General features: G+C 39.9%; 1 protein-coding gene across 2 annotated transcripts in view; it reads right to left on the reverse strand.

Moving 5' to 3' along the window:
* Positions 1 to 12,266: 12,266 nt before the first annotated feature.
* tafa5l (TAFA chemokine like family member 5, like) overlaps positions 12,267 to 21,066 on the reverse strand; it is a 57,177-nt gene continuing 48,377 nt past the window's right edge. The window contains exons 4-5 of one of the 2 annotated variants that reach the window (XM_038723799.1): positions 17,218 to 17,259; positions 12,267 to 14,121 (exon numbers count right to left, since the gene is read on the reverse strand). In XM_038723799.1, the coding sequence (XP_038579727.1) occupies positions 17,236 to 17,259 (24 nt within the window). In that variant the 3' untranslated portion in view covers positions 12,267 to 14,121; positions 17,218 to 17,235. The remainder of the gene's footprint in view (positions 14,122 to 17,217; positions 17,260 to 21,066) is intronic. The other variant, XM_038723798.1, reaches the window with a different exon arrangement.

Raw genomic sequence — 21,066 nt, forward strand, 5'->3', positions numbered from 1 at the left:
ACATAAACAGGGTTCAAATGGAAAAAAAGAGAAAAAACTTCTTATTCAGAAGTCGCTTAAGAACCCCCTTGTGGGAAACCAATGAGGGGCCATCGCTAACTTATTAGAGCTTCCACCCCTCAAATCTTTACTTCCATATGATAATGATGGGATTCTGCTTGTATCTCTATTGGATTCAAGGGCTGTGGAGGATAAAGATCTGTGAGCAGAGTGACATGTAGCTTTTGCCTTTGAAGAAACACAGATGAGGCCTTTTGGGAAATCTCCCCCCAGCACCCAAGATGGACCCCCATTGGTCTCAATTATACCATGTCTGTTTGGTACCTCAGCATTCCCTCTCCATAGTCTCTGCATGACATCCCTAGGTCTCCACAGTTCTGTCCGTCACCTTTTGATCCAGGCCAGATCAAACACCAGCTGTTCTTTGATGATAGCAGAGATGGTGGTAGTGCTAATGATCCCAGGGCATCAGACCCCCTTTGGTTTATCACTGGAAACCCCTAACAACTTGTAGCAGCAGGCCTGGAGTTATACTGTTGACAGCTCTTAGCGGGAAGCACCATAAATAATGGCTGTCTAGCTGTGGTGATGCAAGGTGTGGGTGTACATTTTGCCGGCTGTTATGTTTCCAGGGGTGTTTGAGAGAGAGAGAGAGAGAGAGAGAGAGAGAGGGAGGAAGCGAGGAGGTGCTGCACGAATATATGCTCCTCAATACAGCTCCTCAATCAGATATGATTTTAAATACGCCTAGTAACAAAATTAGAAAATCAATATGTGGCGGTCGGCGTTGATAATTATCCAAATCATAGGCTAATTATGGGAAACACTGCTTTCACTACCACCCCTCCCTCCCCACCAAACAAAGCAGTCTCTCTCACAGCAAGAAGGTCGTGGGTTCAAACCCCGGTTACCCCAGCCTTTCTGTGTGGAGTTTGCATGTTCACCTCGTGTTCGCGCGGGTTCTCTCTGAGTTCTCCGGCTTCCTCCCACCGTCCAAAGACATGCAGGCTAGGTTAATTGTTGTCTCTAAAATTGTCCTTAGGTGTGAATGTCAGTGTGAGTGGATGTTTGTCTAAGATGGACTGGTGACCTGTCCAGGGTGTCCCCCGCCTTTTGCCCGATGTAAGCTGGGATTGACTCCAGCCCCCCGCGACCCTGTACGCAGTGGTTGACGATGGATGGATGGATTCATAACTGCAGTAATGAGTGTGGTTTTTACAAACCATATAGCCCAGGCCTAACGTTTCCTAACACCACCGGCTGAAATAAAAAAATTAAGCAAGTAAATCCTGACTTTTGAACGTTTTCTGCACATGTAGCCTGTTTATAAGAGCAGTATTCAGTAGTTACAAAACGTTACATTAACGCCACTCTCTCCCTACGAGTCCAAGCATCAGTGGAAGCAGCTGCTGGAGTTTCTTTCTGTAAGTTTCACGTTGCTGTGCTGCTTCAGCAGATGCTTCAATAAATTACATGTAGAATTGTTTGTGGTTGAAAGCTTTTTGCTGGTCGTACAGAGTTTACACTAGACGACAATGTTCGTTGCATCTTAGACTGTGACACAATAATGGCAGTGGATACTTACAGCCGTGGAAAGAACGCCTCTCTCTCTCATTCACCATTCTTCCTTTTTGGCTATCAGCGGACATCAACAACAAAGTCCGGTCCCGCTGAGCTGCCGCACAGTCGCGGATTCACGTCATGGATGGTGCACTCAGTAAAGCAGTAACGCAGCGTTACTTGCATTAGTAACTGTAATAATATTACTGTTTTAGAAAAGTAATTAGTTACGCTACTAGTTACTGGGAAAAGTAATATTATTACTGCCCAATACTGATTGCATTTAACTGATATTCTGATCTGTGTTTTGGTTTTATGGATTACAGTTGAGTAGGGAAGAGGACAAATAACCCAGCCTTGAAATTTACAGATTGCCTAATCATGGTTCCCAGAGAATCATCCCCTGATGTTTGATCTAGTGCCAACAGCAGTAAAAATGTTTACTCATTCAGTGGATAAACCTCTGCTAGATGCTCCAAATTAATGGTTCCCAGATGCTATACCATAAGGAGTTTAGTGATTCCCCTGACCTTTCCCTAGTACCACCAGCAGGCTGAGATACAGCAGGAGGTACTGAGTGAAATCTATCTCAACATGGATTGCCATGAAAATTCTGGAGGAAAGCTTGTATGTTTTTTGTTTGTAAAAAAGGTCTATTTGTGGATCCAGCATATATAAACATTTTTGAACCTTTGGACTATGAGAATCTTAGCAGGCTGTATAAGCTCACATCTTAATATACATTGTACTGTATTCGTACCAGAACAATATGAAATTATATTTACCTGTACCATCTTAATACTGTTGAAAACTAATAAATAATTGTCCAAATTACTACATATCAAACCCACTGACAAACGATTTATGAGTGTGATCATCATCTATTCAGACTATATTCATCACCTATGGTGCTTACCTTCTCAAGCCCACTAATACAGCTTTGGATGGTGATATAAAATGATTATGGCTGATATGGACATTTATGGTGCCCACATTCATACACAGAAGAGACACAGATACCTGAAGGTCAAGTGGAAGGGGTGGGATGTGGGGCAGTCAATTTCAAAGGACCTTTTGTCAAGTCCTTATTGAAATTCATCAATAAAATGGGCCGCCCTAAGCCTTTTCAGAAATAAAATTGTCATGCTAATTCATTTTGATTGCCACATTGGAATGGCTAAACAAAATGAATGGCGGGGGCCAGATGCGTCCACTGAAGCATAACGCTGGATATTTCATAGTGAATTACCCTTGATCGACTTGCCCAATGGATCTTGGTGCAAATTCCGATCAAATGTTTACATGTGTGGAATTCCAATCACCGCTTTGCCAACTGATTGATTTGCATGCCAAAGACAAACACATTAAAAACCCCAATGAAAAGCAGCACTGCTGACTGGGATTTTTTTTTATCAAAGAACGAAGAGAATTTAAATTTTTAAAGTGTGCACCTCCTGATGGTAAATGAAAAAATAATTCAGGTATTTATGAACCAAAAGATGAAGTTTCCCCCTTATCATTTGCAGAGACTTGCAAACACTTGAAGAGAATACGTTTCATTAAATGTTTATTAGGACTGACATTTGTGCTCAAACAAATACTTTTAGCAGATAAAAAACACAGAAACTGACACAAGTTCAGAGCAAAGTGCATCAAATACAGGACAGGTCCAGTGGATTAAAAACCGCATACCACAGTATGGAGGGACAAGGAATAAGGAATAACAAGCCCTCTGCGTTTCATGAGAGACATGACTCTTGTGGATGAGGGAGGGAGGATATTTCCAATGAGCCATCTGGACATGGGCCCCAAGGGGACTCAAGCAAAACATGCTTGATCTGTCAGCCTCTCTTCTAGTCCGTCAGTCAGTCAGTTAGTCTGTCTGTCTGCCTGTCATAGATACTTAGGAAAACTCTATGAAAAATGTGTAACGTTTAACTTTATTATTTCAGTGCATTTTTGTTGTAGTTTTCATGGACCATGTCCACTAAAAGTGGACAGATTTTTCATGGCTTACAATAGAACAGCAAGGGAAGACCAGGACACGCTACAGTAGCTCTTCCGGTGAATGTAAATGCTCTGTATTTGTATAGCACCTTCTAGTCTTTGCGGTCACTCAAAGTGCTTTTTTGCATTCACCATTCACACAGATTCATACACTGAGCCTAAGTGCTCGAACAGAAACTATTACACACCGGTGGAATAGCCACCAGGGGCAATTTGGGGTTCAGTCTTTTGGCCAAGGACACTTTGACACGCAGCCTGGAGGAGCTGTGGACTGAACCGTCGATCTTCCGATTAACGGGCAACTCGCTCTACCTCCTGGGCCACAGGGGGTGCCCCTCACTCCTGGCAGCACTGTTAGCGGTGTAGCCAGAGGAAAGGCCCACACAGAGGCATAACCCACCAGAAAAAACACCAGCAAAGGAGCACACAGCATCATTCAGAGCTAGTATGAGCAGGGCGTCTGCCTGAATTACTATTTCACTAAAGATGCAACATTTTGTGGTATTTTCTACAGACGAGCTGAGTTTTTCAGAGTTTGCTATTTCTGCATTTGTCTGCCTTGTATACTCTAACAACGAGTGCTAAATATTTTAATTACTTCAATTTTATAAGAAATAAAACAAAAATACTTTGATTGTAATTGTTAGTGTGTAGAACTTTAAAATACTAATTAAAACAAAGTAAAATGAGACTTACAACCCTAAATGAAAATTCAAATAGAAAAACCTAAGTAGGTGCCTCCTTAGAATTTGTGTTCAGATAAAATGGCTGATAATGAGCACTTAAATATAAATTGCATTCTTCAAGATCTTCAGGATGATTGGATGGTCACACATTCATATAATCAGAATGGAAATTAACAATGTGGTTGCATATTTGTTGCAAATTAAAACTAAGACAGAACTGTGTGAGTTATATGTGAACATAGCCTTGGACCCAACGCTTTTCCATCACTTTACAAGTCATTTCTCCATCACACTCTTTTTGTCTTCCCCTCTTACCCTTTCTCAGTCACGCTCTGGTTTGTTTGTCTGTCTCTCTTTGTCGTTCAGTTGCAGGGATTGGAAGCCCTTGGGGTATTGATTGGGCTCGGCTTAATGCTGTCAGACTGATGGGAGGCATGTGATTCACAGACGAGATCTTGGCCCTGGTACACTCAGCCTCCAACCACACACACACACACACAAACACACACACAAACACACACACACACACACAGACACACACACAGACAGCAAATGCAGACAAACATCCTTATGTGGGCAGCAAGCATGCTGACACAAATGAACACACACTGGATCATGCACTGACGTGCAAAAGCAAATGCATGTACACACACTTAAATATGGACCACACACATGTACAAGTGTGCACACTCCCCCACACACTAACACTAACACACACACACCCTTGGGAGTCCCTCCTGACACCCTCAATCTGTCACAGCGAAAACCCAGAGGACCTCGTCTTCGAGTCAGGAGGGCCGGGACAGTACACTGAGCTCAGCAGAGTTTGAGCTAATCAAGACTGGCAATGACAGACTGTGTGCAATGACAGACATTTTTTTCACTTTTACATGTTTCACAGTTGAAGACCTCTCGATTCTTTGATTGGAGGCATGGAAAAGGGAGTTTGACCTGGTGTGCAGATGTGTTTTGTGCTTAATCATCAGTCATGGGACTGAGGCGCAAGTCTGAATGGATATATGGCTTTGAGTTATTCAGCCATATTTACTGACAATAATTAAAGGAACAATAAAGATTTTTATTATTATTACTTGCATTATGGATAGCAGAAAATGCAGCAAAAGATTTCAGAAGGTCAACGCTGTGAGCAAGTAGTAGTTAATTAAAATTATAGGCTTTAATCACAGATAACTTAAGGCTAAAGAACAGAATTGAGGCCAATCATAGCATATTCAGAAAATCAGTATTTATGAGTTGAAAAAGACTCAAGGGATATGTTTCAAAAAAGTAACATGATGAGAGCGATAGCATTTAGGTTCATATATGATGGATTTCCATGACAACCCCATGAGACAGTGTGTGGCAGTCAATTTCCAGCCCATTTGTTCTTACTGAAGACACACATCTTTTAAAGGACAGGTCACAAACAAGTCATAGTAAAATTTAATAATTTGTAAAAAGTCTAAGCAATTTCCTTAAAAAGCTAAACTCTGTATTTAATGCAATTGTTGTCAGTATTTAGCAGTAAGTTGGTGTATGTTGGACTGAGTCAAAATAAACTGCAGTTCATGGTAATGAAGGAACATGTCACTCAGTGCAACCGTGCGGCTCATTGATGTGTCTTCAAAAGTTTTTGGACAACAATGGAGCTCTATGGCACAGAGCAGAGGCATTAACATTATCAGGCTTTGGATAGACAAACATGTGTTAATAGCAGGGTGCCCCTAAAAGCATGATATGTGATATAGGGTCTCTAAAATATTGACAGCATGCTTTATTGACATTAATCTCATTTCTCTATTATCATGGATCATGTGGAGCCAGAGGGAACGATCACCTGACTGTCCGCGATCTCCTGTCCCTGGTCCGCCCATAGACTGTTTAGAAAAAGGGTCCGCCCCACTCCCTCTCCGGTACAGGTTGTGTCGCTAGTACGACTGACAAGCTGTGAACGGTTCGTGATCGTTCCCTCTGGCTGGATGAATATTATGCATGATCCATGCACTACTGCAGCAGGGGCCACTCGCTGCGCCACGCAACTTTCTAAATTCTTCCCTCTCACGGAGAAAAGAGAGGTCAGGTCGCAAACACAGCTGCAGCTGATAAGCCTAATTGTAGCAATTATAATAAGACAAACATGCCTCATACTTTCACAGTCAGCCCCAGGCCTACATGCTTGCAGCTATTAATGCAATTACATAATCAATGTGCTGAAGCTCCAGTGTTGTTTATTTCCTTCTTCATAATACACCTATTGTGTTTCATGCCATCAAAAGAAATGCATCTGATTGAATGGTGTCCTTGAATGGAGTATACTGTGTTTCTGTTGACATCTAATGAGGCTTTGCACTTGACTTTGATCCTGTCACGTCTCTCTTTTGTTGACCTAATAAATGTACATTTGTCCTTTTCCTTACGTGAGTGCCCAGCGTCCTGTGTGACACCTGGATGTTCTCTTTGTGTGTGTACCCAAGAAGAGTAGCTACTTTTGAGTCCAAAAACAATAAGGGTTCAAATATAGTTCTCAGCATTAGGCCTGTTAATTGTCTGCATGGAGGGCTGGAGATCGGTGAGACAGATGTGGCAGGAAGCAATCATGAGATGAATTGACCCCGGTGTTAAATGGTGCCACTCAACCTTTTAAAATTCGATAAACAAATCAGTAGGCCTGTGTAGAGATCCATACCCTCATGACAGTGAATTTCCAGCTGCGTAAATGGGTCAATGGCAAAATGTAACCCCTGATGGTCCGAGAGACGACCTGACACTTAAAGGGACAATTCACCATTAGTTTTGGACAGCTACACTGTCAGGAGTGTTTCCCTGATTTTGTCCTCTGCCTGCCTCACCAAGCAGCCTTTTGAGTCTGATTTTTGTTAATATTTGTTTGTTAATAAATCATTGTTCTGCACCAACTCTGCCTCTAATGTCTGAATTTGGAACTCTGAACTTGTTACTGGTTATGCTGGATTGCACAACCGTGACGTTGTAAACGGGCCAATTATGGACCCAGCAGACAGATTTTTTGATGAACATTGTGACCTGGTTTTGGACCTTGTGTGCCTTGATGATATAAGTAGGGACCAAGCGGAAACTCTGGGTATGAAAAGTGAAGCCAGGGGGCGACTCCACTCGTTGCAAAAAGAAGATTGTACAGAAGTCTATGACCGTGTTTCTCACTTTATTTATTACCTAAGTAAATACACTCATAATATGTTTATGGTCAGACTCTAGTTTCAAGTCTTCTTCAATACAGCGTTGTCATTTTGTAAATCTTAGAGTAAAATAGACAATAAATCAACTAGCTTCCGGTCTGCATCTTGGCCTACTAGCATCCAGCCCACTAGCCTCCAGCTGGTTTCCCAACCTGCTAGCAACCACACTTCAGCCTGTCTAGTCCACTATGTGCCCATAGTGATCCTGTCATTTCCAAGTTGGCCAGCTTTTTGTCTCATTCCAACTTCAACAATTCCAAGGACTCTTTTCTGTGGGACCCGGCCTACTATTCGTCCCTTTGTCAATCAATCAACTGGCTGACATTGCCATCCTTCGAACCATTAGCATGGTTAGAAACAACAAACAAACATTGGCCACCAAAGGGAAGAGACTGAATTAGGCTGATAAAGTGATATGTAAGTGCAACAGATTTAGCCTACTTCTGAACATATAATGCTAGCACAATGATTTAATGCTTGCAAAACTGTTGAAATATTACTACTTCTGTTTAATGAGTATTATTAGCTTGCATGTACAATCTGACCAAATAACTTTTCCAGTACCTTAAATATTTCACCTTACCGTGTCCTATCTGTGTAAGAAAATGATGACTACATTGGTTAAATTTGGCTCTGGACCCTCTCTCCTTGACTCACTAAATGAGCCCAGTGAAGGATGTTGTGCTCTTCTGCATAACCGCTCGCAGCAAAATAGAGTTTATTAAGACCCATAAAAAACAACATTAAAATTCACAACCAAGGAAGCGTCGCCTGACCCCTGGAGAATGATAAATTAGCTTGTGTTGCTCTTGCAAAACGATCATTTTATACCTTCAAGCCCCCCCGTCTCCCCCTCCCCCTGGAGCTGACTCACCTTCAGTGTGGAATCACCACAGAGGGTCCTGTACTGAGAGGCTTTGGCAGCAAAGAAATATTTTCAGATGACGCTGATATCATGTAAATAACATCACAGAGTACGGTCTAGACCTGCTCTTTTATGAAAATCGCTATGATCTCATAGCGATTTTCAACTGTTGTTGGGATTTGGCGCTATAAAAATAAAATCGAATTGAATTGAATTGAATTGAATATCCTCCTGCCTGCTTCTCTCCTCATAGGAAATCACTCAGTGGTGAGAATGACATTTAATTCAGCTGCATGTCTGCTTTTCACATTCATTGGTGTCAAGTGGAGCCACACTGCACATAGCTTCACCTAAGCAGGTCTACATTTGACATTGAAGTGTTTATTGTAAAAATAGAGAGCACAGGCCAAGAAAATAAAAGTCAGAACTCCCTCTAGAAAGGCTTAGGGAGCATTCTAGTGATACCTTTTGATTGTATTATACTTTTCACTTACCACATATTAAGTTTCTGCAGCGACTACTGCTCTGCTTATCTGGGACTGGTGGTAACTGTTGAGTGCAGCCATCTCCTCACTGTTAGTTTGAAGGATGGTACAACAGATTTCATGTGACAGAGAGGTGTCTGAGCAGCATTTGAGAAGAAATAAAGGGGGGAGAAGCCATAATGTAAAACTTTTTTAATGATACTAAATGAAAAAAAGAGTCCTAGTACTCTACAGCCCATCCTATCTACTGTTTACATGTATGAATCTGTTGCCCTTTTAATTGTTTACATTACATTTATCCATTTAGCTGACGCTTTTATCCAAAGCGACTTACAACTGCTTTATATGTCAGAGGTCGCACGCCTCTGGAGCAACTAGGGGTTAAGTGTCTTGATCAGGGACACAATGGTGGATGTGTCACAGTGGGGGGATTGAGCCCGGGTCTCTCACACCAAAGGCCTAGTCTTATCCATTGCGCCACCGCCACCTTTAAGTCTACCTTTAATGATGATTCGGTTGCTAACCAAAGTCCCTTGTGAGTCATCACCAGCAACTCATTAGCACTATGCTAAGCTAATGGATCAGTAAATTGATTTTTATGTGGGCATAAATGCTAATTTGTTACACTGCAGCGCAGTTCAACAGCGCTGTGTTTAGCAAGTCCATCTGAGCCTTGTGGGTATGTTTGTGTCTCATTAGGCTTGAGCAGGGATATATTGTGGATGTGGAGTGGCAAAAGAGATATACAATGACAACAACCACAATGCCAAAACATTTGACTATCCTGCACCTGATGGTTGTATTGAAGAGGGGAAACATATCACACAAGTGCAAACACAATGACTTTTTCTGACACCAGAAAAACAGCCTGTAAGACCAGAACAAATCTAGTGTCAGGTTTTATTATTTTGCATGATCGTTGTTACTATCTGGGATTGACACTGACACAAACTGAAGGTACTTAATAAAAAAATTGAAGGTATGTAGCTCAGAAATAAAGCTCTTACAAAGACATGGTGACTTTTTGCCCTCCTCTGTTCCCACGCCACCATTTACTGAATGTCTGTCCATCCTCAACTCAAATACATTTCCTTGCACGCATTTATTCATCAATTACCGAAACATTCTCATTTGCAAGTGTTAACTCATAATCATATATTCTCCACTAGCCCTCAGAATGAGTGATCAGAATCCGTGTAGGGAGATCATTTTTGTTTTTTTTATGAAGCCCATAGCTACGATGTTTGATACATATATATTACCACATTATAACATGTATAATGCCTCATATGATTCTATTCCTTTATAATGTATAATGTTTTCCACCAAAGGTCATAAGGCATTACAACAATGGTCATAATAATTAGGTCAAGTTTCACAACTGCACATGCTAAATCACCTTATTTGCATTAGAGATTATAAGGTCTGATGAACATTGTGGTTGTTCCTGCAATCAGAGCACATACACAGTGTGATTATAGCTTGCCATAATAGTATACCACCTTTGTACCATTTGTTGAGCCCGCCTTGCATGGGACCAGACATTTGAATTAACCCACTCCACTGAGTTAACTGATTCTGGTCTGGCTTCATGACATGAAACAATGGTTTCTTGGTTAAAAAGTGACAATTCAGTCTGATATCAGGCAAGATCCTGACAGCAGCCCACAGTCAAAACCCTGAGACAGTAAGACATTCAAAATGGAAGGAAGTAGCAGCAGGGCCTCGTTGAAAGAACACCTCTAACTGTGTGGGAGTTGAGTGGGAATACTGCCTCGGCAGCAGCCACAGGTGCCACACGTCTCGGAGATTCTACAGCCAACTGGAACACGTCATTTTCTTGATGATACTGTATGTTAAGGCATTACCATTCTCCATCAATAATCGTTACAGAAAGCAGATAATGTCTTATTTTACAGGTCCAATATTTCCTAATGATTTATTTAAGGTTCACTAGAAAGTACTTAGCACTAAATGTAGTGCGGGGGGATAGATACAAAGTTTATTAAGTTGTGTTGAGTTTATCAAAAGTTGTTGGTTTCAAAAGAAATCTCTCTGAAATAGCTGATCAATTGAAGCCGAAGTAAAAATATATTCATCATTCATGAATTAATGCAAACTTCACTCTTCTGAATTGTATGCTTGCATGTAGACCAATTTACAATTGGTCTACTGCTGTGCTCTGAGTAAGACTCAAGTTTATGCAAGTTTAGCAATTAATTGGGATTAAATAATTTAAAGTGTTCCAGTCAAACACTCTCTCTCTATTTTACCAGTGATCCCCCCCCAAAAAACGTAAGACATAGCACCCTCCTCACTTTTCTAAATAACTATGTACAGATGGAAGGCTGCTGGTTTCAGTAGCTTTTTACAAATAATCTTCTCCTACTTGTTGGGGTAAAATAATGTTACATACATTAGGTTACATAATTACATACATTACATAACATAAGGTTGACCAAGATTGGGGTGACACCAGTTTTCCACTAAAAGAGCATATTGTCCACCATAATAAATAACGAAGTATTGATTCTATGTGCTGTCATGTTATGTGGGAAAGTTCACGATGCACCATGCACATATGAAAAATAATGTGCTCCACACCGTCCGTCATATTTTGGTACCCGCATTTCGTGTGTCACTTCTTCAATAACTGCACACCACATTGTGGATAATCACTCACATGAAGGCCCGTGGCAACTTCTGTAATGTAATGTAATGGTGCTGTAATAATGCATTATGCAGTAGTCTACATTATAATACATCATACACGCGGGCTTCATAGAAAATGTTACCCAGTTTCATTTTGCTCTTCACAAGAAAGCAGTTCTTTTTATTGTTTCAGTTTGTCTCAGATAATGTAGCAGTGTCGTGATTGAGAAATATTTGGCCAGTAGTTAGTTTTCAACCAAAACCTCTTTTAAAATAATGACACTGTGAAAGAAAGGCATAAAATATTTATATATAGATATTTAAGGACCACAAATGATATTTATGGTCCTGACAATTTAAGGACACTCCCTCAGCTTGGGCCCTAGATAGTCCCTTCACTACAGTGCACCAGAGGTTAAGAGCATGTGGCTCAGTACTAGAACTTGTAGAACTTAGTCTGATGATATCTGCTGGTATAAATGTCTACCTACAGTCAGATTCTGACATTTTTTTGACCACAAGTGGAGAAGGTCCAGATATTTGTTGTTTCTGTTCTTATTTAGATTTTAATAAAATCCACTCTGCCACTGCATTGCTGAGGTCAGCTGCAGCAGCAGCTCCTGCATTGACAGTGACTCAAATCAAAGGGACAATTTATTTATGGTTAGTGCAAACCAAAGAAATGATAAATAAAGGAAGCATGAAATCAAAGGTATGGGATCAGGTGGAAATAGGTATTTTCTCACTACACAGAGCACTGTTGATCTAGAAAACAGTCACACACACACACACCAAATACACACTCCGCAGCTCCCGGGAGCGGACACTCTCTTTATATCCTCAAATGCATACATTAAGATGGGGATGTACAGGAAATTTTAGTACAAAGAAATGAAAAAACAACGTGTAGATACATTAATAGGAACATCTGTACAATATATTGCAATCACCCTGCAACAAACATTACTTCCTTGAAGGTTATTTTTTTAAAACTGCATCAGAGAGATCTTGCAGACCAAACTGTAGGTTGTTGTGTTGTGGTATAAGGATTGTGTTTTATTCTGTGTTTTTAATATCTTACTGGTGTTCGTGTTATTGTGTCCACCTCTTGTACTTCTCTTAGAAGAATGCCTCTTGTCCTCCTACTTTTCTTTATCTCCTCTTGGAATGAGACCCACATAACAATACATTAATTGAATATATATATATATATATACATATACATAATTTCAAATATATCAAGCATCTGAAATCAGCAAATAGCACTTTCAGCTGGTCAAAACATTTCATATCAAAATATAGTCAATTTAGACAAGTATTCTGAATACATTTAATCACACATGAATTGGTTATAATTACAGAATTTAACTTATGTGATATAATGTAGATCGGTCCCCAGTTTCAATAATATTTCCCCCCAATATAAATATCTCAATTTACTAAAGAAAGGACAAGAAAGAAAACAAAAGGTGAACCCAGGATTCATCCGTGAAGATTCAAATGAGATCTAACATCTGTAAAATCGCAAAGGCTTCTTTTGCCAGATGGTGAGCTCTGGTCTGGGCGTGTCCCAAAAATATACAAGAGTATGAATAATGCATTCGATATTATTTATTTCACAGTGTATCTCTGGATGTGCACGCACACTGACATACAGCCACGCACACACACACACACACACGCGTACACACACACACACACACACACACACACACACACACAAAGCATAGACATTAAATGAGACATTAAGATGAGCCAGGGGTCCACATCTGCTAAATGTTTCCAGTGGTGTGTACAAGATGTGTGAGGATCATTGACAAAAACTACTCTTCTAGTCTATGTTGGCACCACATAAAAAACATAAATTATAAGCTAAGTTGTCCAAAATGTCCACATTTCACTATAATCACCTTCATTCACTGAGGACAGCCAGTCAGTTCATCTATGTTGTCTCTTCTGTGACATTCCAATATACTTTTCAAGCTTTTACACAATGTCCTTCACAACCGTCCTGTGTATATGCAGAGATTTTGGAGGCTACGGGCTTGTAAAGGTTCACCCAGCCAAATGAGAGAAACGTGTTAAAGGCTAGAAATCCAATGGATGATACAGCCTGGCTCAACCTCTGTAAAGTCACAGCTCTTTAGCAGCGAGCTGTCATTAAAGAAACTTGGCTGGAGTATAACCCTGGACAGCTTAATAGCAGGGATAGTAAAGAAGATGAAGGGGCTGACTTTTGAAAGACCTTCTGACAAGACTAAATCAAGCCACAAAGGTACAAAAAATCTTCAAGGAGCCGTTCCCTGCAGACCTGATGTTGGATAACAACGACAAAAAAGGGTAATGTACTTCAATGTATATTCCACTGCCCTGTTGATAACTGTTCCTTACAGGGATTTTGTTCTATGGTGTGTCCGTGATTTTGGTTGCGTTGAAGATTCAGTGCCGATGGTATACCATGCTGCTCACTTGAGATTCCTCAGAGTTCTCAGAAGTGTCTGCTTTGAGTCTTTTACTGAGGTGATTGGAGAAGCTGGGTTGTTGTTTTTTGTGTGTTTTTTAAATTTTTTTACTGAAGGTCAAGCCTTGTGTGAAGTTTGGGACCCTCACTGTCAAATGGACACAATGTTCAAAGCACGGATGTCAAGAACCTGCAGAGGGATGGAAAAAAGACAAAGAAAAGATAAACATCACAAGACACAGTTGTTTCAAAAGCCACTTTAAGATATGCACCTCGTTACAAAAAAGTCACAATGGCAAACATAGTTAACATTTCTGTAACACAACTCCTAACTGAATACACATTACCATACAATGTGGCTACTGCAGCACAAAACAAACCTAAATGTTCAGCCTTCTTGAAATACATTCATTAAATCACTTAATTATCATTTTATTCAAAAATATAATCAGTTAGTAGTAATAAACCACAAAACACTGGACGAGCCAATTTTAATCTGTTGAGGATATTCTACTTTTTTTTTTAACCCTCGTAGTGTAGGCCTCCCACCGCCCCATGTATTTTCAATTTTCATCTGTGCCAGCCTCAGCAAAACACTTTACTTAAAGTGAATTAAATGTGAGCCCCGAATGAACATCTTGTCATTCTATGTTTGTGCAACAAAGTTCCACAATTCTACTTTTGCCACATTTATCTAATAAATGATGGAAATGATAATGAGGGGCTACATTTTGAAAAGGTCGTGAGCATCCCTGAAGCTCACAATGGTCATCTATTAAGGCTTCAAAAACAAAATACATTTTAACTATTCTGTTTAATTTTTAAATTTTCATCCATCAGTGATGAAAACAAAAAAAAAGTTTCTTCCTTGATATTACTTTTTACCTTATCGCTGTTTGTAGGCGTACCTTTTGTGCAGGAGGTGCCAAATATGCTGTTAGCATTATGGCTCTTTATGTACAGGGAATGTTGTAATTTTCACCTCTTAAAAAAGTCTTAGGCGGGAAGCCATTCAGTATCTCTAGTAACTCTTAGAGCCATGAAATTTAGTAGGGGTACAGACAATATTATGTGCAACAAAGGCACAACCATAATTATTTGTACTTGAAAATGAAAAAAAAGTGAAAAATGGGTGGTTTTGGAGTCCCAGGCAGTCCCCCAAAGATATACATATGGACGTGTGTGTAAAGTTACAGGTTCCTTCAATGATGTTTTCATCTTTAAATTTAAGATATAAGGTTTATTATGCCCAATCAACTACCCATGCATATGTATTAAGTAATACAAATATAAACTGAAATGATAACTTACACATGTTTAATCAAACACATCACCGTGCTATGATATAATGGCAAGCAGAGAAAAAGGCTATACTACAAGTAACAAAGAAAAACAACAAGGCAGATGGTGATTATTCCTCAACTGATTATACATTCACGTATTTGCATGAAGGAAGTGCTCAAAAGTCACTTCAATGTCTCTGCTGATCTTCTTATTCAAACTGCATCGTCTTCTCGACCCACCAAACCTGTACATTTGCCACCCAACAGATGTCATCAGATGTATCTCACTTATATATCCAATGACTTAATCTTAATCAGGTGTTTCCAAACCTGCTCCCGGGGATCAAGCCTAATCAATCACACCTGACACTAATCATCAGATGTATCAGAGAGGTTCCAGTTTTTTTTTTCCAGTGCTCATTATACGCATGGTTAGTCGATGTTTGAACATAATGAACTCTAAAAATGGCTTTCACGTTTTTTAGGAGACAAAAATTACTACATTCCTTAAAAAACAATGCCATTCTCAAAATTCAGCCAAAAATATTTTACAGAACTTATTTTTTGGTCTCAAATACCATATACGCAAGGTTTACACAAAATCTAAAATGTAAACCAAAACCTCTGTCTTATTAAAGAATGACCAGTATATAAAAGCACTTTTACTTGTTCCATGTGAAACAGTCTTTATTTCAGGCCAATCTTCTAGCTCCTTTTTCACAAAAATGTCATGTCTTAAAAAAGCAAATTGCATAAATGATTTTGTAAAGCAATATATTTCTCTCTGCATGGAGAACATTTCACTTCCAGTGTAATTCTACAGTAAATTACTTTATTTAGCCAATCATTTGATCAAGAAATCCATTTGAATGATAATAAAACTCTGTCATGAATATGTTATATGGATAAATCCATAAATGCTTATATATAAATGATCCAGGGTGACAGTAGACAAATGTGACATCCAGCACTGCCCTTATAAATCATTCAGACACTTAAATATGAGTTGGCAAATCCACACAGAATTGCACAAATTCCCAGGGCTGGCAAATAAATATTTATGATGCCCTCAATTCCCCTTTTCTCCCTGTCCTTGGTAATTGTGTGTGATTCATTTTGTTTTCTTGGTGGAAGAGGGAAAATCAATCTTACAATATTGGCTAGGAGACATAAAGCATGCAGATTCCAAATGCCTGTGGTTTTGTAGAATATAAAAGCTTTCCATACTCCGGCAATGTTCTTGGAAGAGGAATTGAGCGTAATCTTTAATAGATTTCCTCGTTTTTAAAGAATCGAAACATTTTTGTTAACCTGCCAGCAGAGGCAGGCTAACCTGCTCCTAAACTCGACTTCTGATAAGTGAATATCGACAGAATGAAAGGCAGGCAACCAAATTGTATGACTCTGTTACCATAGCATTTAGGAAAGTGATTTATAAAATGTCGCTTTTTCTTTCAGTTATTGCTTTTGTCAAAAACTTCCTACCACTCATGTCAGTGGTCTACCTTTGTCCTAAAAGGACTGGATACTGGATAGTACCCTTTCCCTTTGATGGAACCACAGTGGGGCTTTTTAGTTTCCAATCTTATGCATTTCAAAACTTCCCAATAATCCCCTTTGATTTCCCTTCTTTTGCACAGATACATCAAAGAGACTGCATCCTGAGAAATGGGGGATCCCACTATGTCTTCTTCAAGTCCTGAATGATCTTTATTCAAGCTCAGCGGTGAGAGCAGTACTGGAAAATACATGGTGAATAGACACTAAACACTAGACACTGGAACTCATTCATTCCAGGTCTGAGCTAAACTGAACCTTTACACATCTTAGAATTGAGGCATGGCTTCTGCTGTTCATTAGGTTTCCCTTAAAAGTTATTATGTCTGCTTTCCACAAGGTACAGCAATCAAAATGTCTTTGGTTGCTTATATGTCAAAGTGAAATGAAGTAGATTTATACATCCAGTATGCCAATTAGAATAAAATAAATCATATAATACTCACATACTTTTTTTCTGCATCCTACGACGGCTCCTTAGGCAAAGGCTGGAAAAGAAAAGTAGAAGATTCGAATCAGAGGAACAGAGGACCAGACTTCACTAACGTTTTATTCAACTTTCCCTCAGCATATTGGTCTTTCAGCATATGTCCCACTGAAAGCAAAGATAGGGTGTCTTCCAATTACATCTTAGGCGAGACGATGGAAGTTGAAGGTTATTGTGTACTCTCCCAGTTTTTATGACCTTTGAGGACACCACTTCTCTCCTCAACCAGAAAATAGGAGCAAGTAATAGCCACCTCATCATCCGCGTTAATGAGTGAGAGACCTTTCCTTTCTTCTATCAATGGCATCACACAGATAGAAAATTTTATCACATTAGCTGTAGGGCAGGATGATAAACAGTGTTCCACTTTGTTTCTCTGTGAACAACAACTTCTTGCCTTCTGCATTCATCTTTAGAACACATGAAAACACGCTGTTCTCCCCTTGACTGGAGGAAGAAAACAGCTCCGTTGCCTTCTTAATATTGGCGAATGAGACACTTTTGGGTAGATAATGACTCCGCTAATCATAATCAGGAAGCTAATGGTCTGTTTAGCCAATCAGAGGAGCCAAAGCGAGACGGTTGTCTGGGCAGTGCATTGGCATTCCCAGCAGCCGTTGCTCTTCTCTCTGCTGTGCCAACTATCTGCAGCACCAAGGTGGACTTGGTATTCCGCTGCCCGCCCAGCCTGTTGTCCTGCGCTATATCGCTCTGTCTGTCTAACCGGCCGACTGGCCCCGGCGCTGTCGAAGAAATTCAGTCCTCTGAAGACGCGCTGATCCATCACACTTCTTCAGCAGCATGTCATCTAAATGCAAAGTACTTCCACGGCATCTTTAAATCAAAACAAGAAAAGAAATGAACATGTCGGCGAGAGGTGGGAAGGGATAAAAGCAGGGCACAATAGAATCTGCAGAGCAAACCCTTAGCTTTTTGATTACATTCATTTTCGAGGGAGAGAAAATGTGGGAGAGGAGAAACTGTGCATGAGGAACCTAGAGACCTTGTTATCCCTTGTAAGATCCCACATGTCCAAGGAAAAAAGAGAAAGAATAGTTATTGATACACCCGCCCCTAAGCTTCCTTCAAAGAAAATAGTATGTTGTTTGATTTCTCTCCAAAAAACATCATGAATGTACCTGAGCTGCTCTCACAATAGCACCCCCTTCGCTCTCTCACCTCCCTGTCTCAGCTGGACCCTTTGCAATCGATTGCAGGGATTCTTGAAGTCTGAGCAGAGTGCTGAGGTGGCAGAAGCAGCAATATTAACTGCTCTTACTAATTAAAAGGGTAACAAGGTGAGTTTGGCCCCACGGGACGAACTGTTCAAGAGACAGAGTCGGCTGTTTGCCTGCCGTGCACACCGGTAAACAAAACTCAACGCCTATGGTGTTTACAAGACAGGAATCCAAGGACTTAGAAGACATATTCTTCGCCCGCTGGCACGAGGGGCGAGGGACATTCAAAGATAAGGAGCGAGAGAGAGAGAAAGAAAACAGGGAGCACGCGATTTACTAATTGCTTATGTTGTGGTGAAATTGAAACATTTGGACCTCGTCTCTGAGCTCAGGGTGCCCTCGTTTCATCATCACTTGTAAACACTGAGCACTGTGCATAAATGATAAAGTTTCACAGTTCAAATGAGGTGCACAGCCTGGATCTTTGAGAGAGTGCCAGTGGAGATTGGCAAATATATTAAGGGATTCAATTAACTTCCTTCCTTATCATCAACACAGCATATTGTAGGATCAAAGTATTTTTAAGATACAGTATGCCTCACATTACACAAATAAAATCCTCAGCCAAGGTAGCATTACAAGTCCCAGAAATCTTGGTAGCCGGGAGGGAAAGCTACTGCAGGTACAGCAGACAGCTTGTTTGCTCAGTGCTCAAGGGGAAACAAAGAAGACATTGCATATTTGGTGCCACTTCCAGCTGCAAAATTCTCACCAGCAGCCCACACAGCCATTAAGGAGACAGGTGCTGTGCCATCACTGCAGTAACAAAAAATCTTACCCCGGCGTCTCTCCTAACAAGTGGACTCCTGCACAGGACAGGATCAATTGGAGACTCATAGAGGTTCCAGTCATTACCAGCCACTAAAACTGTTATTGTTATTAGGCTAACAAGCACAGCTACAGCTTACTGAAGACCCTGAGTGGATGCTTCATGCCCAGAGTATGTACAAAAGCATCCAAGCATCGGATCCAGAGGTATCTCAGAGGAACAAAACCAACATTAGTTACAAAGCATCTGGTTGTATTTTCTGCTTTCTTTCTGGGAGGCAGCTACAGATGAAAACAACATCTACTGTCAAAAAATTCAGATCCTTTAATGAAGTAAAAGTAGTAATATCGTAACGTGAGAATAGCCCATTATAACAAAAAAGAAACTGCGATAAAAATAATATCTAAACACTTAGGATAGCCGAACCAACTTTAAACAAAACACTGACATATTATAACCTAATAAAGTTGTCATGGCTAATGTGTAAGCAAACAACTTCTTATTTACACACAGTAGACACAGAACAATGTTAGCAATAATTTGGAGTTGTGTCTCTGGCCAACTGGCGAATTTAAGTCTTCCTTTTAGCTCTGTTTTGGTCTCCTCCACCAAATCTGGCAACTAAATGTTTGACTATTTTCACCAGCTAGTTGCTAACTTTGTGTGTCTACCATTTGTTGCGGGGCAGGTAATGTACGATGAATTTATCAGAGATGTTTTGTTGAAATCAGCTGCCTGCTCCTTAAAACGATATTAACAGAATTTGCATGTCTGAAAACTAAAACTGTTAAAGGAGTGGCTAAAAAGCTGATAGCTGAGTGGAACTACTAAATTGGGTGATAAATCTCTGTGAGTTTACTAGTATGACACATTGATACATTGGTTATAGAAAGAATTGATAGTGCAGCTTTAACTACAAATCATGTATACTTCAATTGTTGCTGTTTTGACGTTTTTGTTTCAGGCTGACATTGGTTTACATTTATTTACAAAATCAATAAACAGCTTATTGAAACCGGCTTGAGGTGTGTGATCATTCCGTTGAACATTGAGTCTGCATTATTTTTTTGTAAATGTTCCATTACCACTGCAAGTCAGTTTAAGTGAAGATAAATTATAAAGTCAGCAGTGCACTACTTTTAAACAATAATTTAACTTTGACAGAAATTAATGCTGACTTGATGTTTATGATTTGATGAAGTATAACACAAATCAAGCAAGTTTCAAGAGCCTGTGTATTGATTTTCACACTAAAAGAAATGAACAGAATGCAAAGGATGTCAGGATTATCACTGATGCATTAAAATCATTTGAATATTTTAGCTGGTCAAAGTGAAGGTTATTTCAAGTATTTTTACACGGTTGAGTGGTTTAATCTCTAAGAATGCATTATATTTTATAGGTTGAACATATGTTTTGTTGCAAACTAACTATAGCTGTCAAATAGTGTGGAGTTTAGAGAACATATGGTCAGGTGGAATTGTATGTAGTAAAAGTACAATTTACAAAAAAACACAAACAATAAGCATTAATTCTTTGAAAATGGGTGTTGATAAACACTCGTGAATGTGTCCTGTCCATAGACAGGCTTTCTGCATTTCTTATTAAGAAAAATGTGTTGTTGAAATGTGGCCTTTGGCCCTGACAATTTCACCCCAGACGAAGCTCTGGAGACGAGCATTGTGCAGGGCAAAACACAAATGGCAGTTCAAAGCCTGGCAATGACAGAACTTCAATAGGGGAGTGGGGTAAAATGTGTTGAAAGTGACAGCAGAGGGGACCACATTCACTCCAGGTCTCA

The sequence above is a fragment of the Micropterus salmoides genome, unplaced genomic scaffold (assembly GCF_014851395.1).
Source record: "Micropterus salmoides isolate LMB-PRFRI ecotype aquatic unplaced genomic scaffold, ASM1485139v1 Ms_hic_scaffold_16, whole genome shotgun sequence".
Lineage (NCBI taxonomy): Eukaryota > Metazoa > Chordata > Actinopteri > Centrarchiformes > Centrarchidae > Micropterus > Micropterus salmoides.